Below are 19789 nucleotides of genomic sequence, written 5' to 3'. Positions count from 1 at the left end.
AAATGTCTGTAGGGTATCCATTTTTAGATGTCCAATACTCATTTATAGATGGGAGATGAGTCAGGTCATGAGAAAAGGTTTGGGCTGGATAAATAGATGTGAGAATCATGAACATAGACGTGTTAATTGGATCATTGTGAGCTGATAAGGTTACCAATGGAGATATTACAGAAATAAAAGGGCACAAGACAGAGTTTTGGGGACCAATTGAGATCAACGATTATGACCTGGATAAACATCTATCAAAAGAAGTTCAGAAGGGATACTCATGAAACTAGGAGAATAACAAGGAAAGATTAATGTTAAAAAACCCAAAGAGAAGAGAGTATCCAGGAAGAGAATATTGTTAACAGCGTCAAATTCTGCAAAGGTCAAGAAGAAGGAGGATCAATAATAGACCATTAGTTTGGAAGATAAGAAATCACTGGTAACTTTGAAAATAAGTCTTATTTGAGTGATTAGGTTGAAGGCCAGCCTGCAGAGAATTTAGAGAAGAGACAGACAGACAGACAGAGAGAAGAATGGAAGGCACCAATTGTTGACTCCAATTGTAGAAATTACTGGGGGATAATGTCGTATGTCATATGGCTTGTTATTTTGTGGTGACAAAGTGTTCTGAAATAATATCTAATTTGTCTACATATTAGTAGAATGGCTGGACCCAAGGTATAAAGAAATATTTTACTGAGATACAGTATCAAATACCATTTACATGAATGGGGAATGTACTAACCACAGTGCTTGACAGGCTAGATTGATTGATTTATGAGTGAATCACTTGAGGGAAAGCTGGCTGTTCTAAACATGGAACATACTAATTAATATAAAGCAAATATTGAATGCCACATAATTCTCTTGATATCACTCCAACTGTAAATGTGTTCACATTGTATTATGCTTAATTTCCCTACTCCTTTATGCACAGAATCTGAGTTGACATTAAGTCCCAAATTTTCTTTTGTACACTTACATAATCACAAAAAATGAAGCTTATTTATTTATTTGGCCATGGAAAACTATATGGTATAGAGAAAGGGGCACTAAAGGTGACTTGTGTCCTAGTTTGGAATTTTTCACAATCTCTGCCTGATCTTGGCTTGGTCTCTGATTCACCATTTTTTCATATTTAATATGAAGGCATAGAAGTAGGTAACATCAAAAGTTCCTTGAAGTCAATGCAGAATAGTCTCGTATTCTTCTCTTTATGCTTATTACTGAAAATAAAGGAACCTTCTCTTGTTCCTCTTTCACCTGTATTTACAATGTTCAGAGTACAGTGTGGACATTTCTACTGTATGTCCACAAATACTTCTTTTCATTCAAAATTTACATTCAATAGTATTTAATCTAGGATTAGTAATATAGAACAAGGCTATACAACACACCTTTGCATGTTTAAAGCAAACACACAAAGCAAAAAATGATGGGAAAGGAAAATTCTTTGTAGAAATGCTGCAAAATACCTAGTATATTGTGGATTAAAAATAATAAATAATGTTTTTGAAACTCTACAATACTTAGAGGGTGACAATCATATTATTCTTATATAATCAATAATATTAGCTGAACCATTGATACTCTTAAGGTACAATCTTTGTCCAGTGATTAAGAAATTGAAATTACAGTGGATGAACTCAATGAATCATGTTCATATTGACATCCTTCTTAAATGTGAAATCAAAAGAATAAAGATATTGTAATTGTAGCTAAGTGGAAGAATAACTTGTAGTTCTTCCTCAGAGAGAAAAATAAAAGAATTGAAAGGGTATATTTCTTTGTGTGCCAAAAGACAATGATAAACATGACTCCATGAACCATTTAGCCAAGACAGATCAAGAAGTGTGAGGACTGAAAAGGCCATAGTATTTAACAATTAAAAGATCACTGGCAATTTTGAAGTGAACAGTTTCAGCTGAAGGATGAAGCCAGATTCCAACAAATGAGTGAGAAGAGATGATGCTGAAGCAATGAGAGGAGATAATGGTTATCAATATCACCATTTACTACAGAAATTTAGCCAATGTATAAAGGGGGACAAAAAGAACCCAGAAACTGCCTTAGTCAACAAATAATTGGTCTTCTGCTAAGAGGAAAGACATGGTCACCAATTGCAACAGTTTAGAATGTAAACTCATTTGCAAAACATCCTAGGTAGAAATGGAAGAGTAAAAGCATCATTCTCCTACAAAACAGCAAAAAAGGGGTGTCAGGGAAAACAAGTTTGCAGAAAATTCAATGTGTTATCGTTGGATCATGCCAAGAGCATTTATTTTATTTTATTTTGCTTTTTGGGGGGCAATTGGGTTTGTGACTTGTCCAAGGTCACATGGATAGTTTGTGTGTGTGTGTGTGTGTGTGTGTTAAGTGTGTGTTAAGTATGTGAGGCCAAATTTGAACTGAGGTCCTCCTGACTCCAGGGCCAGTGCTCTATTTACTGCGCCACCTAGCCGCCCCAAACCAAGAGCATTTATTAAACAATATGGATGAAGTATAAGAAAGAAATTGAAAGAAAGAAAAAATTGAAAAGACATGTTAATTCTCTTATATTAACCTTTTGTTCATCACTGATAACTATAATAACAGCTAATATTTATAATAGTTTTTACTATATACACTAGCAGTAATGGGAATGGGAATTTGAAAATATTCCCTGGCCTTAATAAACCTAAGAGAATTTGAAAACCTTCCCAGTTTTGAAAATAAACTCTGCCCCAGATAGGCTGAATGTAATCACATGGAGTCTGTGGTGGGAATTGTTTGCTGCAGAGTGGAATGGAGCCCATAGGAAGCTGGGAGGCAGAACAGCTAGACTGTGGGAGGAGAGAAGACATCAGGCAAATAGACAGCTAGGGTGGTGAGCAAATGTTGGTTTGTGGGAAGGCTCTCTGTGCTGTTGTGGCTTATTAACTTCTTTGCTGCTATGATGGAATCAGCTTACTGGTTTTAGGATTTGGTTTTCTGGTGTCTGAATAAATGTTTTGCTTCTGTCTTCTATATGAAGAGTGTTGTCTTCAATACTCAATTGTCATTGAGTATCATGCAGGTATATTTATAGTGAGCGTAGGTGCTGTGAATATTGCATTGGTGCTACAGTGGTGCAGTGGATAGAGTGCCAGGTCTGGAGTCAGAAAGACTTATCTTCCTGAGTTCAAATCTGGCCTCAGACACTAACTAGTTATGTAGCCCTGGGTAAGTCACTTAGCATTGCTTGCCTCAATTTCCTCATCTGTAAAATGTGAGCTGGAGATAGAAATGGCAAACCACTCCAGTATCTTTGCCAAGAAAACCTCAAATGGAGTCATGAAGAGTCAGACACCACTGAAATGACCGAACAAATAGTTTTATGCTGGCATTCGTATTAGATGCTTTCTTTTTGGGTCCTCACAACAACCCTGAGAGGTAAGGGGTATTATTAGCCATATTATATTGTTGAAAAAATTAGGCAAATAGGAGTGAAATGACTTGTCCAGGTTAATAAGTATCTGAGGCAGAACTTGAACTCACATCCTTCTGATGCCAGACCCAGTACTCTATGCACTGAGCTAACTAGCTGCCTTATTCTTCCATCTCCTTTTTTGGGCCCTCTTCTCCTCACTTTCTATATAACTTCACTGGATAAAATTTGCTTCCATATTTTCAGTTATCTCTGTCCAAATGATTTTCTGATTTACATACCCATCTTATAATTGAATATATTTAATTATGTGATATATTTAATATGAAATTAATATGCTAAATTTTACATCTCCAACTGCTTATTGAATATTTTGAACTGGCCCATATGCATCTGGAACTGTCAAAACCAAAACTCTTTATGTTCCTTCTCCAAAAAACCTTTCCCCTGTGCTGAACTTCCCCATTAATTTTTTCTTGCTTTTTTTCTTTGGAGGGCAATTGAGGTTAAGTGACCTGCCCAAGGTCACATGGCTAGTTTTTTGTGATAAGTGTCTGAGGCTGGATTTGAACTCAGGTACTCCTGACTCTAGAGCCAGTGCTTTATTCACTGCGTCACCTAGCCACCCCAGTTCCCTATTAATTTTGAGGGTACCACCACCCTTCCAGTCTCCCAGGTTTGCAACTTTGGCACCATTTCTGACTCCTTATTTTAACCAATTGTAAATATTCAATTACTTGTCAAATCCTGTTATTTTTACATTGACAACATTTAAGAAGCAGCATGATACAATGGAAAGAATTATGCCTTTGGGTCAGAGGACCTAAATTCAAATCCTGCCTCTGACTATTACTACCTTTGTGATCTTGGATAAGTCATTTCATATATACAGATATCAATTTCCTCACCTAAAGAGACTGAACTCAATGAAAGACTCAAGTCTTTCAAGTTCTAAATTTATGATCCTATTATGCCTCATATATATCCCCTTCACTAAATGATCCTATAGCCACCACCACCTTACTCTCTAGTTCAAGCCCTCTCTGAACTTTTGGGTATTGTATATATTATTATAAATACTAAATGGTAGGAAAGGCATTATCATTCAATATCAGGCTATCCAACTAAAACAGCTTGAATAATTTTGATGTTAAATTTGTAACTCTTCTAAGTTTCCTTTTTGTAATTTTCCTGATGTAAATTATCAATAGAGGATAATCAGTTAAACTTTATACTTTTTATTTTATAATCTTTCCTTAAGCACAGTGAATTGGCATGCACAATAATGGTGAGAAATTTAGTTATACATTCTCATTCTATCTCTTAGCTGCAAGTGTTGGAAAACCTAGGTTTGTTTGGGTCATACTTTGGAAGACACTAACAGTGTCATACATCCTTTAAACATTATTTTTCTTCAGTCCAAATGGAAACTGAAACTAGGGGAACTTTTTATCATTAATTATTTTTTTCTGTTTTTAGTGGGAATAAGCTAAATAAAATATTGGTGAGTATTAAAAAAATTTCCTAATCCAGAAGGAGTAACTGAAAATGATCACATGATAGGACCTTTGATAAATGTCTAAAATTAACTTTAATTTTTTTACAGATGTGATATGAAAAACATCACATAGATCATTTCTTCTTTCATTCAATTAATAAAAAAAATATTAAGTGCATTCTATGTACCAAGTACTGTACTAGTTGCTATGGATTCGTAGACAAAAGTAAAAATGATCATATCCTAAAGGACCTTGCATTATAGCAGGAGTATACAACATCATCACAGATGATTAAATATAGGACACATGGAGGGATACCATCAATAGTGAAGTAAGGAAAAACCTCATTTGGGTATTATTTGACTGAGCCTAGTGATTTGACTGAACTAGTGATTCCAAGAGATGGAAGCAAGGAGGCAGAACACTGGACGTCCAGTACAATGGCAAAGATTTACAAGATGAAATGTCATGTGAAAGCAATAGCAAGTTAGTTTGTGTGTGTGTGTGTGTGTGTGTGTGTGTGTGTGTGTGTGTATAGAGTACATAAAGGAGAGTAATTTGCAAAAAGTCTAGAAAGATAAGTTGAAGAAAATGGACAAAGAAAACTACAGGCCTATATCCTTAATGGACATTGATTTAAAGATTTTAAATAAAATATTAGCAGAGACTAAAACAACATGCCACAAAGATTATTCATAAGGAGGGGATAATCTATAATCTCAAGGAAAATAATTTTTAAAAACCATGGGAAGGAAGGAGACCTAACAGTGCCAGATCTCAAACTTTGCTATAAATTAGGAAATTTCAAAATGATTTGATATTGATTAAATATAGAGAAGTTGATTAGAAGTACAGATTAGTATACACTATGCAGAAGCAAACAAATCTAATAACCTAGTGTTTTATAAAAAACACTGGGATAAGGACTCACTACTAAATAAAAACCATTTGGAAAATTGAATACTTCACACCTTATGCTGAAATAAGCCCAAATGGATATGTGACCTGGATATAAAAGGCCACATAATAAACAAATTAGAGAAACATGGGAAAATGATCTATCAGATCTGTGGATAGAAGAAAACTTCATGATTAAAAAATTTCAAAAAACATCAGAAACAACTTTGAGAGCTATAAGATATATGATCAATGTAATAAACATCCATGATTCCAATGGACTAGTGAAGAAACACTCTATCTCCTAGTAGACAGGTGGTGGATTCCAGATGCAAAATGAGGCACCTACTTTTATTTATTTATTTATTTATTTTGCCTTTTGGAGGGCCATTGGGGTTAAGTAACTTGCCCAAGGTTACATGGCTGGGTTTTGTGTGCGTGCATGTATGTGTGTGTGTGTGTGTGTGCGTGTGTGTGTTAAGTGTCTTAGTTCGGAACTGAACTCTGGTCCTCCTGACTCCAGGCCAGCACTTTACTCACTGCGCCACCTAGCTACCCCATGAAGCAACTCCTTTTAAAGCATGGAATGTGAGGGAAATTTTTTTGACTGTTATATGGAATTTACTTTCCTTCTTTTTTTTTTCTTTTTTATTCTCCTAATAAGAGTAATGGGGTTGTGATTTGTCCTTCACTCTCAAAGAGGACCATGACATCAGGGAGATGATGACATGACTTACAATTGAGCGAGTGAGGGCTATGCAAGGTTACCAGCCTCACTTTCTCCTCCAGAGCCATCTGGAAATGGCTCAGTATGCAATGGGAGACCTTGGTCCTTTTCAAGTGCTCAGTTTGAGGGAGGCAAGGGAATTGGCCTCTTCAAGAAGTGAATCAAGGGATGGTCCTTTTAATTAAAAAAAACACACTGGGAGGGAAAGACCCTCAGGGCTGCTGGTCAAAAGAGAAACAGTTACTAGTTATATTCACTCTGACCAAGGAAGCCCCCCCAAAATAACTATTCAGTGGTGCTTGTGCAGGGACCTATTGTCTAATTCCTAAGATCCATAGTGAACTGGGTTTAAGGCTTGGTGTTTGAAAAAGAGGAGAGCAAGAAACAGATATCATTTAATTAAAAAAATAAAACTTTAGTTCAAAAAAGAACATTAATGACCAACAAAACTCAGCTTAAACACAACATACCACAAAATGGCTCTAAATAAACATTTGCATGTACCATCAGTTTCAGGTACTCTTTACTGTTACTATGTTCATTGTTTTCAGAGAGTATTCATTTTAAATTTAGGTTTTTCTTCCATGTTAAATCAAAATTTATTAAAAAAAAAAACAAGAGGAACTTTAAAAAATAAAGTTTGGAAGCAGATTGGCAACAGTCAATCAGTAACAGTCAACAATTATTTATTTAAGCACCTACTACGTGGTAGGGACTGTACTAAGCATTGGGGATTAAAAGAAACACACACAAAAAGTGCTTGTTTTCAAGGAGCTTCCAGTATAATGGGAGACATAGCATGAAAACAACTGTGTACAATTAAGACATACAAAATAAATTTAAAATAATAAAAAAGGCTTACTATCAAAGAGGACTGTCTTATAAGTCCTATGAGTTCATGATAGCCATAGGATATTCAGTTTGAGATGTCCAATAGGCATTTGGAGTTCAGTGATTGGACAGGTCATGAGATAGATTGGATCTGGATTAGTAGGTTTAGTAATCATCAGTAGATGAGAGTAGATGAGGTCAACAATGGAAATGGTATAGAGGTGAGAGGAGGGCCCAGGAAAGAGCCTTGGGGGTACATCCAGTAAGTGAGTATAACTTGGATCAGAGCCAGAAAAGGATATGGAGGAGTGGTTAGATAGGTAGGAGGAAAACCGGGATAGAAATAGTGTCATTAAAACCTAGACAGAAGAAATTATTGAGGAGAAGAAGGTGATCGATAGTATTACAGGCTGCAGAGAAGTTAAGAAGGATGGGGATTGAGAAAAGGTCTTTAGATTTGTTGAATAAGAAATCATTGACAACTTTAGAGAGCATGATTTCAGTTGAATGATGAGCTCAGAAACCAGAGTTCAAAGAGCTAAGAAAAGAATGAGATGAAAGAAAGTGGAGGCACTGATTGTAGATAGCCTTCTTAAAAATTTGAGACTCCAGGGGCGGCCAGGTGGCTCAGTGAGTAAGAGCACCGGCTCCAGTGTTGGGATGACCTGGGGATCAAATCCGGGCTCAGATACTTAGCACCACACCCAGAAATAACTGGCTGTGTAACCTTGAGCAAGTTACTTAACCCCGATTGTTTAAAAAAAAAAGATTTGAGACTCCAAAGGGAGAAGAGATATGGTATGATAACTAGTGAGGATGGATGCATCAAAGGAACATTTTTTTTTTGGAATGTGGAGAAGACATGGGCTTGTCTGTAGTCAGTAGAAAAGTCACCAACAGAAAGTTAGAGACTGAAAATTAATGAGTGGGATGATAGATGGGGCAATCTGCTGGAGAAGAGAATTAATAGAACTATTTGTTCATGAAGAGAGGTTAGCCTCAGCATGGAGAAAGGCCACTTACTTTTCATGTGAGATGGGGTAAAGGAGGAAATATGTGAAGAAGGTAACCGGTGAGATGATGAGGAGATAAGGAATAGCAAACCAAAAAGAGTAATTAGTATTTTTTTTTAAATTTTTTATTTTTAAGCAATCGGGGTTAAGTAACTTGCTCAAGGTTACACGGCCAGGTGTTTCTGGGTGGGTACTAAGTGTCCGAGCCCAGGATTCGATCTCCAGGTCTTCTTAACACTAGAGCTGGTGCTCTTACTTGCTATGCTACCTGGCTGCCCCTAGTAATTGGTATTTTGAACTAGAAGTAAGAGGGGATCATTTAAGCTCCTTGAACAAGGGAGAGATATGACCAAATAAGATTATAAGGCATATTAATTTGGTAACAATGTGAAAGATTGATTGGAAAAGGAAGCCACTAGATATAGGGAGATCAACAAAAGCTTGTTGGGAGAGTCCAGAAGAAAGGAGATAGGGTTTTATTTGTATATAAATGGAAAGGTCAGCAAAATTTTAAAAAGAGAAACTATCCATTTTTAAAATTACACCTCTTGATCAAATCTCTTTATCTTCAGAGGTCCATAGGGTACCATGTCATTCTGAAATCTAGTTTAAGAAAATAAATGAAGGAACTATCTTTCCAATGTACTTTACTTCCATGGAAATGATTTGATTGCTAATAAAAATTAAAAATAATTTCTGGACATTCTCATAAATCCCAGGGAAGAATTCACCAGCTATAATCACCAGACATCCCAGTTTTACAAGGGAACTTTTAGCTTTCATAATCCACACCAGGATGAAAGATAAATAAAAATTCCCTGGATGGCTCTGTTCTGGGTCCCCCGCATATAACTGTCAATAAAGTTGAGTCTCATCTCTCACACATATTACTTGACATGACATTTAATCTTTCAGTGCTTCAAGAAATCCTCTAAGACATGTGGATCTGCATTAGTAGAGTTTCTGTATTAGAAATTCTCTATATGATGAAACTGCAAGTCTAAATATTTTAAAGAAATAAGGTAATAATATATAATTATTAATAATAATAATAATGCTATGCAAATATTCATGTTACAAACTAGTTTGCCTACAGCCTGGAATTTCCGATCCTGAGGGGTAGGTAGTGGAGAAATCCTTCTTTGCCACAGGTGATTTGTATGAAAGAAATTTAAGAATAGGATAGACCTTTAAATTAGATTCTGCCAAATTAGTGCCCCCTCCAAGCCCACATCTCAGCAAACATATCTGGATAACTCTAGCCCTCAGGACGTAGAGAGTATAAAAACATGCATTCTTCTCATCTTCTCCAAACCTACCCACATAACCTCAATCCTATACTCCTACTCTATTTCTCATATCTTGGCTAATGAAAAATAGTTATTTTAGGCAAGATAAGTTTAAATTCAAAGGATTTACATTCACTGTCAATGGAAAATCACTCCTTTTTCACCAAGTACAGGCACGTGAATTATATCTCTTGCTTAACAGCCAAAGGAAGCCTGGCTATAACAGAATTAGAATAGGTAACTGACAATAAATGAGGATTCTATAAAGTGTCTATTAAAAAAAGTCAAACACTTACTTGGGGGCATAGTTGCATACCAAGTAAATTGCTCGCCGCCACACAGCTCCCCAAACATTCATGTTCTGGCAGGTATGGATTGCACAGCCAATCCGATTGGAAGTAGCCCAGACCATCTAAATAAATAATTAATTATTCTTATTGAAGTCCAAGATCCAATAAAATACACAATACCATGAAAATAGCAAGTATATTTTAAATTTATATTAAAGATGAAGACAACTCTGATTACCTGTGTATAATGTGTACACATTGGTCCATAACATCTCATAGGGCATCTGGGGTTGCAGTCTTGAGGATATGGAAAAGCATAGTCTTTCACTTCATCATACCATGGTTTAACCAATTGGAGAATGGAACGATACCTAGACATAAAAATTAAAAAGAGAAAAATGGAGGTAGAAGAAAGGAAATGAGAGGAGAGAGACTGAGGAGAGAGAGAGAGAAGAAAGGGAAATGGAGAGGGGGTGGGGCTAACAGGACAGGGGTCCTGTGGTCTCAAGGCCACTTGTAGCCCTCTAGGTCCTAAAGTGTTACCCTTTTACTGAATCCAAACTTCAAAGAATTTGTTCTGTAAAACTTGGACTCAGTCAAAAAGCCGCACTCAAGGACCTACAAGGCCACATGTGGCCTCGACTGTAGGTATCCCAACCCTGACCCTCTGTGAGAACAAACTATGAATCTGTCACAGATCAGTTTCCTTGGGAGACATATATAGTCAGCTTGTGATCATCTGTGAAAAGATTAGGAACCTTGAAAATTTATGATGAACTCAATCCTTTCCCCTTCCATTACCATTGCTTAGTGGGTTCCTAGATTACTATCAATAGAGTCAAACAAGGAAGAGCTCAGGCCTAAGGGATAGTCCATTCACATTTTCCAGTATGTGTGGTTGATTGTGAAAGACAAACATTTTTTTAACTTGCTATTATATTGCTTTTGTTATCATTTTTTTTTCCTTTAGAAATCAAGAATTTCCTACATGGACTTAGACACTTTGTAGATCAATGGTCACAATAGTGTGCATATTTCCCCCACTGACATACATCATAGTCTCTCAACATCTTATCCTTTGTGAAATTTTGTCCATGTCTTCCTATTGAGAATTCACCTAAATACTCTGTTTATCTTCCTTTTGTTCTTTTATTATCTCAGCAGTACTAATGCATCACTTAGAGTGTCTCTTGTGCGTCTTTCTTTCTATATGACTGGCATCTTCTTTCCTGGGCATTCAGGTCTTTAATAATAAAATGGACTGCCTAGAAAGATGATGGGCTACCCTTTATTGGAGGCCTTCAGGTAGAAGACTGGCTTACCACCTGACAGGACTTTTATAGTAGGTGCTACTTTTGGGTTTTGGTTGAATTACATGACCACTGCAACCCTTTCCAAATCTAAATGGAACAAAGAATAGAGGACTGGGCTTGGAGTCAGGAAAACATGGATTCAGATCTTGCCTCTGACATGAACTCTTGAACCCTGGGAACATCATCTAACCTCTCCCAGTCTCAGTTTTCTAAATCTGTAAAATGAAGATGTTGGACTCAATGGCTTCTGGTTACTTCTAGTTCTAAATCTGTTTCTATGAAATATCTTTTATGCTGCTTCTCACGCTCAAGGCATCCTTGGTCATATGGTATTTGGTACATAAATGATCAAACTGAATTACTTTTACATATATTTCTTTTCAACTATGAATTCTCACAAGATGATTTAGCTTAGATGAAAATCACATTTATTTTCTTGAAGGTTAAGTTTTTTTTTTTCTTCACACATTTCATTATCTGTGTTGTGACTTCTCAGAAAGAAGAAAAGAGCTTGTCCTCTGAAGAGTTGTTGCTTTTGGCTTCCACGTCTCTTCAGTTGACAATGAGATGAATGGTTTGTTTCCTTAAGTGGTTTTAGGGCTCTTTCAACATTCTGGTTGTAGCATCTGTTTCTCTAAGAAATTATTAATAGAATGAATGACTTTTTTTTCAGTCAACAACTTGTTTAAACAGGTTAGGTTGGAACTGTTGCAATTACACATATCTCCTTAAGTTATATTCAAATCTGAAATGAATTTTTGCCTTTGTTCCAAACAAATTCCAGTTTGACGACATGAAAACAGCTTATTCTGAAATGGCTGCTATGTCTTTAGCCTAAAGTTTACCATTTATTTAAAAAAAAAGTTCTCATTTGACTCTCTTAAAAAAAATCTTCATTTTGCATAAGCATGGGCGTCTGAGGAATCTGAAAATTTTCATCCTCTTTCTTCTTTTGATAATGAGACATATTTTATAACATTGCTTTTAGGTGAAGTAGATGGATTTAACTAGGTGAAAATGGGTCATAGCAGATAAAGTACTGGTACAGGAATTAAGAAGGTCCATGTTTGAATCCTACTGCAAATGTGACATGCTTGCTATGTGTTCCTGGGAAATTTACTCTTGGCTTTCTGTTTCAGTTTCTTCATCTATAAAATGGGAATAATAATAATACCTACCTCTCTTATGAAGCTCAAATGAGACCATACATCCATATACACATATATGTGTACTGTACATATATCTATATTGCTTTTCAAACTTTTAAGTATTTTATAGAAGTTAACTATTCCCCTATATCAATGTTTACATTGAAATAGTCAATTATAAAGGTATATATTGATTTGGTTTGGAGGATCTTATTAAGTTCTTTATAGAGTTCTTTTACTCGATCAACATTGCAATGAAAGTGTCGCATAAACTAGGACTATGTCTTTGGATATAGTCATTGTGAGAACTACAAGATAAGGTGATCAAGTACCCCATTTCTTTTTGCCTCTTGGTGAAATAAAAAGCACTTTTTTATATGCTTAATAAGGAGAAATTGTGAACTGCCTTTGTTTCAGCTTCAGTTTTTTTATATCTTCTGGTTTCCTTTAGAGAATCGGTATGATAGGAATCAGCTCCTGTTCCTAACTCAAAGGTTTTTAGATAAAGATAAATATCAAGATAACCACTTATTAAATGAACTTGTTGCTGACTAAAAACTCTGTGATATTTTTGTACCCTCTGCCGCCTTTTAAGCCCCTTGTCACACTCACTGATAAATGTGAAGGAGAGTATACAGAAATGAGATCCATTAACAAAATTTCCTGATTTGCATGGCAAAAAATAAAAAAGTAAAAAAAAAAACATATCACCTAGATTTCAAGTTTCTGTTGATGAACTTCTGAACTTGGATAAGATGGTTCTAAGACAATAGAAATAGTAGGGCTCTATTTAAAATTTTTCTAGTGTGGTTAAATCAGCCGGAATATGCACTCTAAAGACATTACCTTTGAAAAAGAGCCCAGGCTTCTCACCTCCAAGGTCTGAGAAGACACTGAAGTAGAACCTTCATTGGGGGTGTATAGGCAACTAAAGATGAATAGATTTAAAATTCTGAAGTTCTTCAGCACATAAGAATCCAGCTCTGCTAAGAGTGAACTGTTTCTTTTTCACATACCCCCTTTCCTCAAGTTAAAGAAAGTGTGTTTTTTGGACTACTTTCTGCAAAGGGTGCATAGACAATCATCTTGATGTAACAGTATTTCTAGAGCTGGGCAAACTTGTTGAAGCAGAGTCAGTGTAGGGGGAAGGAACTGGCAGGAGTAGGAGTGAGAGGAGGGGAGGAAGATGGGCTGATGACTCACACCTATGGTAATACTGTCATAGTTCTTTCCAACTCTCAGTTCTCCAGCTCTTCTTTTAAAAATGGGCTTTTCTCATGCATTGCACAGCCATGAGTATGGATTCAGCAGCAGCTAAGGAATTTCCCTGGATCAACTAAGAGGAAGCTACATAAGGCTGATCACTACAAAAATTTTAGTGGGTGGTTTGAGGTGGAGGGAGGGTTTTCGCCAGTTCATGCTAACAAGGGTGTGTAACTTCCTAGAATGAAGAGGAAAATTGGCTTCACTAAGCTCTATTCAAGTGATTTATTGACAGTTGAAGCAAATGAAAAATCTTCATTAGACCAACAACTGGTATTGCTCAAGCCTAGATTCCATAAACAATAAATTCATGTGGATAAATTATATCAGTGAAACTGCCTCCTACCTTCCAGTTCGTACAGACAGATTTTGGCCCAAAAATCTCAGTAAATAAGAAGGTCCATGGTCCCAAATGCACGTGGCAGCCCAAGCCTCCGCCGATTTTGCAAGGTTTTCATCCCAAACCTGTGCCAAAAGTAAAATGCTTTTAGCTTTCACAGTACTGTTAGTGACAAAACTGGGAAGAAAATCCAGGTGAAATACTATTACTTTTAGGTCTCCTTCACATTCTAAAACTTAGAATTATTTTAACTAAAGGAAGATAACTGTGGTATACAACTGTTTACATCACTGCTTTGATTCAGGATGATTATGTCGGTCATGATTTTTCACAGACGACCAGAATTTAAGGCAGCTGGTAAGTATGTGAGGCCATATTTAAACCCATGAAGTTGAGACTTCCAGTACAACAAAAATATTTTCAGGGGAAATAGATAAAGAAATTGATGCTCAGAAAGAAGTCACATAGTGTGACCTAAGGTCACAGTGAATCCATAACAACAGAGACAAAGCTAGAATCCCTGACTCTGCCTTGTCTTGTTGTTTTGGATTTTTCCCCTCCTTACTCCAAGCAGCTGCAATTTGAAGAGCAGTCTATAGATCTGAATTAGAAAGTAAAAGGAAGGGGGTTTGAGCCAAGATGGCAGAGTAAAAGCAGGAACTTGGCTGAGCTCCCGCTCCAACCAACTCCAATACCTGTAAAATATGACTCTAAACAAATTTTAGATCTACAGAACCCACAAAGTGACAGAGAGAAACAAATCTCCAGCTGAAGGCAGCCTGGCAGGCCAACAGGAAGGGTCAGCACAGGGCTGGGAACCAAGCACAGTCCTGCATGAGCCACGGGCCCAGATCTGGGGCAGCTTTGACCAGCAGCCCAGACAAGTCAGAGCAGACTTCAGGAGCGTGAATCACCAGTAGCTGTGGTGGTTTCCAGATTTCTAAACCCATAAACTCCAAAGAGAAAGTAAGTCAGTCGGGAACTCTGTTAGAACTGGATGATTGAAGAATGTGGTCTGGCCCCTACCCCTGGTGAGAGGTGGCGTTGGTACTAAGGGTGCAGCTGCTGCCATGTGGCTGTATCTGGAGCTTCTGGCCTGCAAATGTAGGGGGACCAACTGACCATTCAGAGGGTAATTGCCCTTGCTTTGAGCTGCATGGGTCTGGGTCACAGTCTTGGGTGGTGGTGCTGGGGTGTGTGGCCAGTGTGCCAGAGCTTATGATGGCTGTAGAGAGGGCACTCTCCTCATAGCTCTGACAACAGCTCTGACAACAACTGTGAAAACCCCAGTAATTTGGCGTACAGCTATCTCCACTCTGAAAGCAAAGTTCTACCATGGCAAAGAGCTCAGAAGTCAAGTAATTGGCTGGCAAGATGAGCAAGCAGAGGAAGAGCAATCAGACCATAGGATCTTATTTTGGGGACAAAAAGGATCAAAACATGGACCCAGAAGAAGACAAGGTCAAAATTCCTGCTTCAAAAACCTCCAAGAAAAATATGAATTGGTTAGAGGCCATGGAGGAGCTCAAGAAAGATTTTGAAAATCAAGTAAAAGAAGTGGAGGAAAAATTGGGAAGAGAAATGAGAATGATGCAAGAAAATCATGAAAAGCGAGTCAACAGCCTGCTAAAGGAGACCAAAAAAAATGATGAAGAAAATAACACCTTAAAAATAGACTAGCTCAAATGGCAAAATAGGCCCAAAAAAGCCACTGAGAAGAATGCCTTAAAAACTCTAATTACCCAGATGGAAATGGAATTTCAAAAACTCACTGAAGAGAATAATTCCTTCAAAATTAGATTGGAGCAAATGGAAGCTAATGACTTTATGAGAAATCAAGATTCTATAAACCAGATCCAAACAAATGAAAATATAGAAGGCAATGGAAAAACCACTGACCTGGAAAATAGATCCATGAGAGATCATTTAAAAATTATTGGACTACCTGAAAGCCATGATCAAAAAAAGGGCCTAGAAATCATCCTTCAAGAAATCCTCAAGGAAAATTGCCCTGATATTCTAGAACCAGAATTCTTCTAGGAATATCATAGCCAAATTCCAGAGTTCCCAGGTCAAGGAGAAAATATTACAAGCTGTCAGGAAGAAACAATTTGAGTAGTGTGGAAACACAATCAGGATAACACAAGGTCTAGCAGCTTCTACACCAAGGAATCAAAGGGCTTGGGATATGATATTCCAAAGGTCAAAGGAGCTAGGATTAAAACCAAGAATCACCTACCCAGCAAAACTGAGTATAATGCTTCAGGGGAAAATATGGCCATTCAATTAAATAAAATTGCTTGTCTTCCCAGGGGGTGCAGGTGAGGAGGGAAGAAGGGAAAGAATCTGGAAATCAAAGTTTTAAAAATAAATGTTAAATTTTTTTATATGCAACTGGGAAATAAGATATATAGGCACTGGGGTACTGAAATCCATCTTGCCCTACTAGAAAGTTAGGGGGGTATGGTGGAGGATATAAGAGAAAGCAGATTGGGGGAAGGGGTATTCAGTAGGCTCACTGTCTTGGGGGTAGAGGTAGGGGAAATACAGGGAAAATTTGTAACTCAAAATCTTGTGGAAATGAATGTTGAAAACTAAAACTAAATAAAATAAAAGATTTAAAAAAAGAAAGTAAGAGGAAACTTTATGAATGTAGTTTTAGAAGGCCTACCTCCATGCTCCTAGATACTGTGTGTGTGTGTGTTTTGGTGAGTGCTTTGGGATATTTAGGAACAACCAAAAGGAAATTTTGATTGATAGCAGAAGAAAAGACCCATGAAGATTTTAGCTCTTCTTTCTTCAGCATATAATCAATTCCTTCTGCATAGTGAGTGAGTATCACATAAATAAGGAAAAGAGAGGCCATTCATTCCACAGGATTTCTTGTTGTATTGAATCAATTGTAGCAAAGTTTTGTTATTTCAGACCACCCAATTGGACATTGGAAAAACTTAATCATTTGGAATAGCTTACTTTAATGCTGTTCATTTTTGTTTGTAGGATTTTACCTGTATACACATAGATAAATGTGGGGGATAAATGATAATCTTAAGAAACCATGATATAAATTATACATGCAGATTTTTTTTAATGCAGGGAGAATACAATGGGCAATCCCTGTTTCTTAGTTGTAAAGGAATTGAGTATGTCTATGGCTGCTATAAAATCTACATATTTGGGTCAACAGTTAAAAAACAGGCCACCCTAATCCTCTGAAATGGTTCCAATTGCTACAATAGTTGTGGGAAATATTTCAGCTCTTTATTACAGAGAGATATGGGTAAATTTCTTCTTTTCATTTTCCCTAATGAATTTATAGAATCAAGAAATTTGTTCTCTGTTAGAGTTGGAAAGCACCTTAGAGGGAGAGAGACAGAGAGAGAGAGACAGAGAGTGAGAGAGAGAGAGAGAGAGAGAGAGAGAGAGAGAGAGAGAGAGAGAGAGAGAGAGAGAGAGCATTTAGTCTAACTCACATAGACAAGGGAAATATGGACCCAAGGAAGTTCAATGATCTGCCCAAGGTCATGCAGAGTTTAGTGTTAGCCCTTCCCCTCAGCCCACCATCTAATTCCTATGTAATTTCACATGCATCCATGGGAAATGTGGAGGAAGGGCAGCAATACCATTGCCACAGTGCATGGGAAGCACACTATTGTTGAACTGCCAGAAGTAAATTATCTCCTAACAGGTATGCTAGGTAGAACTTTGGATAGTGCACTCACTGATCCTGGAGCTTGGAAGATGTGAGTTCAAATCCAACTCCACATATTTTGTACCTGTGTGATGCTGGACACGTTATTTAACCTCTGTCTGCCTTGGTTTCAAATTCTGCCACACATTTATAGCTGTGTGACCCTGCATGAGTCACTTAATCTCTGTATACCTTGGTTTCCTCATCTTTAAAATGGGATTAGTAATAGCATCTACTTCTCAAGATTGTAAAGATCAAATGAGATAATATTCATAAAGTTCTTTCCAAACTTTAAAGCACTGTATGAATACTAGTAATTGTTGTTATTGTTGTTAGGAAGTGTCACCACTACTGCTATATTGGAAGTAGAGAAAATAGAAAACATTAAAACAAGACCCATTTTAAATACAGAAAAGTGTTTTTTCAAAGTTATCCACCTGGTGTCAGTGGAAACTTAGCATTATGTGTCTGTTGATGGCAAGGCATGTGGAATTTTACTGGGCACATGGAAATTACAGCATTGTTTCTTGCTTTCTTGAGACAACTTTTATTTGTTGCATTATCCCTTCTTTCCTACCATTCCCAGCCTCCATAGACAATTCTTCTTTAAATAATGGAAAGATGGGCTTAAAAATATTAAAGAAAGCAGATATAATCTTATAATTACAAAAAGATAAGGAAGTTGGATCGGAGGATTCCAAAGTTTCCTTCAACTTCTAAATCTATGATCCTAGAATCTAAATTGTGGTGGTTATTATATGAGAATTTCATCAAAGGGCCAATCATAGTTTAGAAGACATACATACACACACACACACACACACACACACACACACACACACACATATATATATAATACCCTGTTTCAAAGAGTAAAACTGAATGGTTAATTTGTTCATAACATTTATCTAAAACAATAAAAATGCTGATAGAGAGAACAAAACTTAAAATGCCATAGGAAAAGATGCTCCAGAGAGTACTTGTCTGGCCACTTTCACATTTCCTAGTGGTTTGTCTGTGGATAAACAGTAAATAAGGAAAGTTTTGTCAATGTAGAAATTCCTGGTTTAGCAAACTCTTTTCACCAGGTCAACCATCACTGACTTATAAAGTAAGTACCAGGGAGTTGCTTGAGGTACATAGAGGATTGAGTTACTTGCCTAGGGTCCCAGAGCTAGTTAGGGGCCATATGTGCATTTGCATGAACTGTCAATTCTAAAAGAGCTTCTAAGTCTATATGCCACTTAGCCCCTATAAAGAGCAGTGAATTCTGAAGTTATCAGAAATTCCAAAAAATAGTCTATTTTTGAACCAATAAAACCAGTAAAAAAAAACCTTCTCTTTGACACAGTAAGAGATAAATTAGTGCACAGCATCTAAAAATTATTTTTATCTAAGCAAATCTTGCTTAAGATACAATTTAATAAAACTGATATAATTCAGGTATCCAAGTCAACTTCTGGGACTTCTTGACCATTCAACTGCAAAAGGGATTTTTGTTCCTCATAGGTTCCCAAAGTCAGTGATACTGCCCCCTAGGGGGTGCTGGAATAGTTGGGGTGAGGGACAGTAGTAGCCTTGGTGCAATTGGCAAGTGGAGTGCTGAATAAAAATAAGGGGGTGGTGGAAGCATAAGGAAAGAAGAGAAGAAAATTTTGAAAACTTCATACATTTTCATCTATTGTATAACAGTTAAAGTTGTAGTGATCACATTATTTTCCAAAAAAATTCAATTTACAACTGATCAGTGTTCAAGTCTGCTGACAGGCCTTAATAAGTATGTATTGCCAGTTGAGCATGTCAAGCATTGTTGGGAAGTACACCATGTGTCGGTAGGAATATGTGCATGTAATGACTTATTTACAATATGACACTATATGGTTACATGACACGATATTGTGTCATCAAAATTTCAATGCAGGAAAAACTACAAATTACAATAAATTATTAAATTTAAGATGTGTCATTTTAAAAAACATTATATTTTTTAAAATGATGAAAATTTTAAAAAATTAAAGGGTTAAAGAAAGTAGATTTCTAGGTGGATGCTGAGTAATTTTTTTTGTTTGTTTTAAAGAGGATCATAGGTCAAAT

The 19789-nt window shown here is 36.7% G+C and overlaps 1 protein-coding gene across 2 annotated transcripts in view; it reads right to left on the bottom strand.

The window, feature by feature from the left end:
- PI15 (peptidase inhibitor 15) overlaps positions 1–19789 on the bottom strand; it is a 57021-nt gene that overhangs the window by 8910 nt on the left and 28322 nt on the right. For both annotated transcript variants that reach the window (XM_069100140.1, XM_069100141.1), the window contains exons 3-5: positions 14011–14129; positions 10179–10311; positions 9947–10062 (exon numbers count right to left, since the gene is read on the bottom strand). In XM_069100140.1, the coding sequence (XP_068956241.1) occupies positions 9947–10062; positions 10179–10311; positions 14011–14129 (368 nt within the window). The remainder of the gene's footprint in view (positions 1–9946; positions 10063–10178; positions 10312–14010; positions 14130–19789) is intronic.

This window comes from Petaurus breviceps, unplaced genomic scaffold (assembly GCF_028583685.1).
Source record: "Petaurus breviceps papuanus isolate PSGF00001 unplaced genomic scaffold, PetGlider_PUasm1.0 38, whole genome shotgun sequence".
In the NCBI taxonomy this organism is placed as follows: domain Eukaryota; kingdom Metazoa; phylum Chordata; class Mammalia; order Diprotodontia; family Petauridae; genus Petaurus; species Petaurus breviceps.
This window is presented reverse-complemented; position numbering and strand designations above follow the sequence as displayed.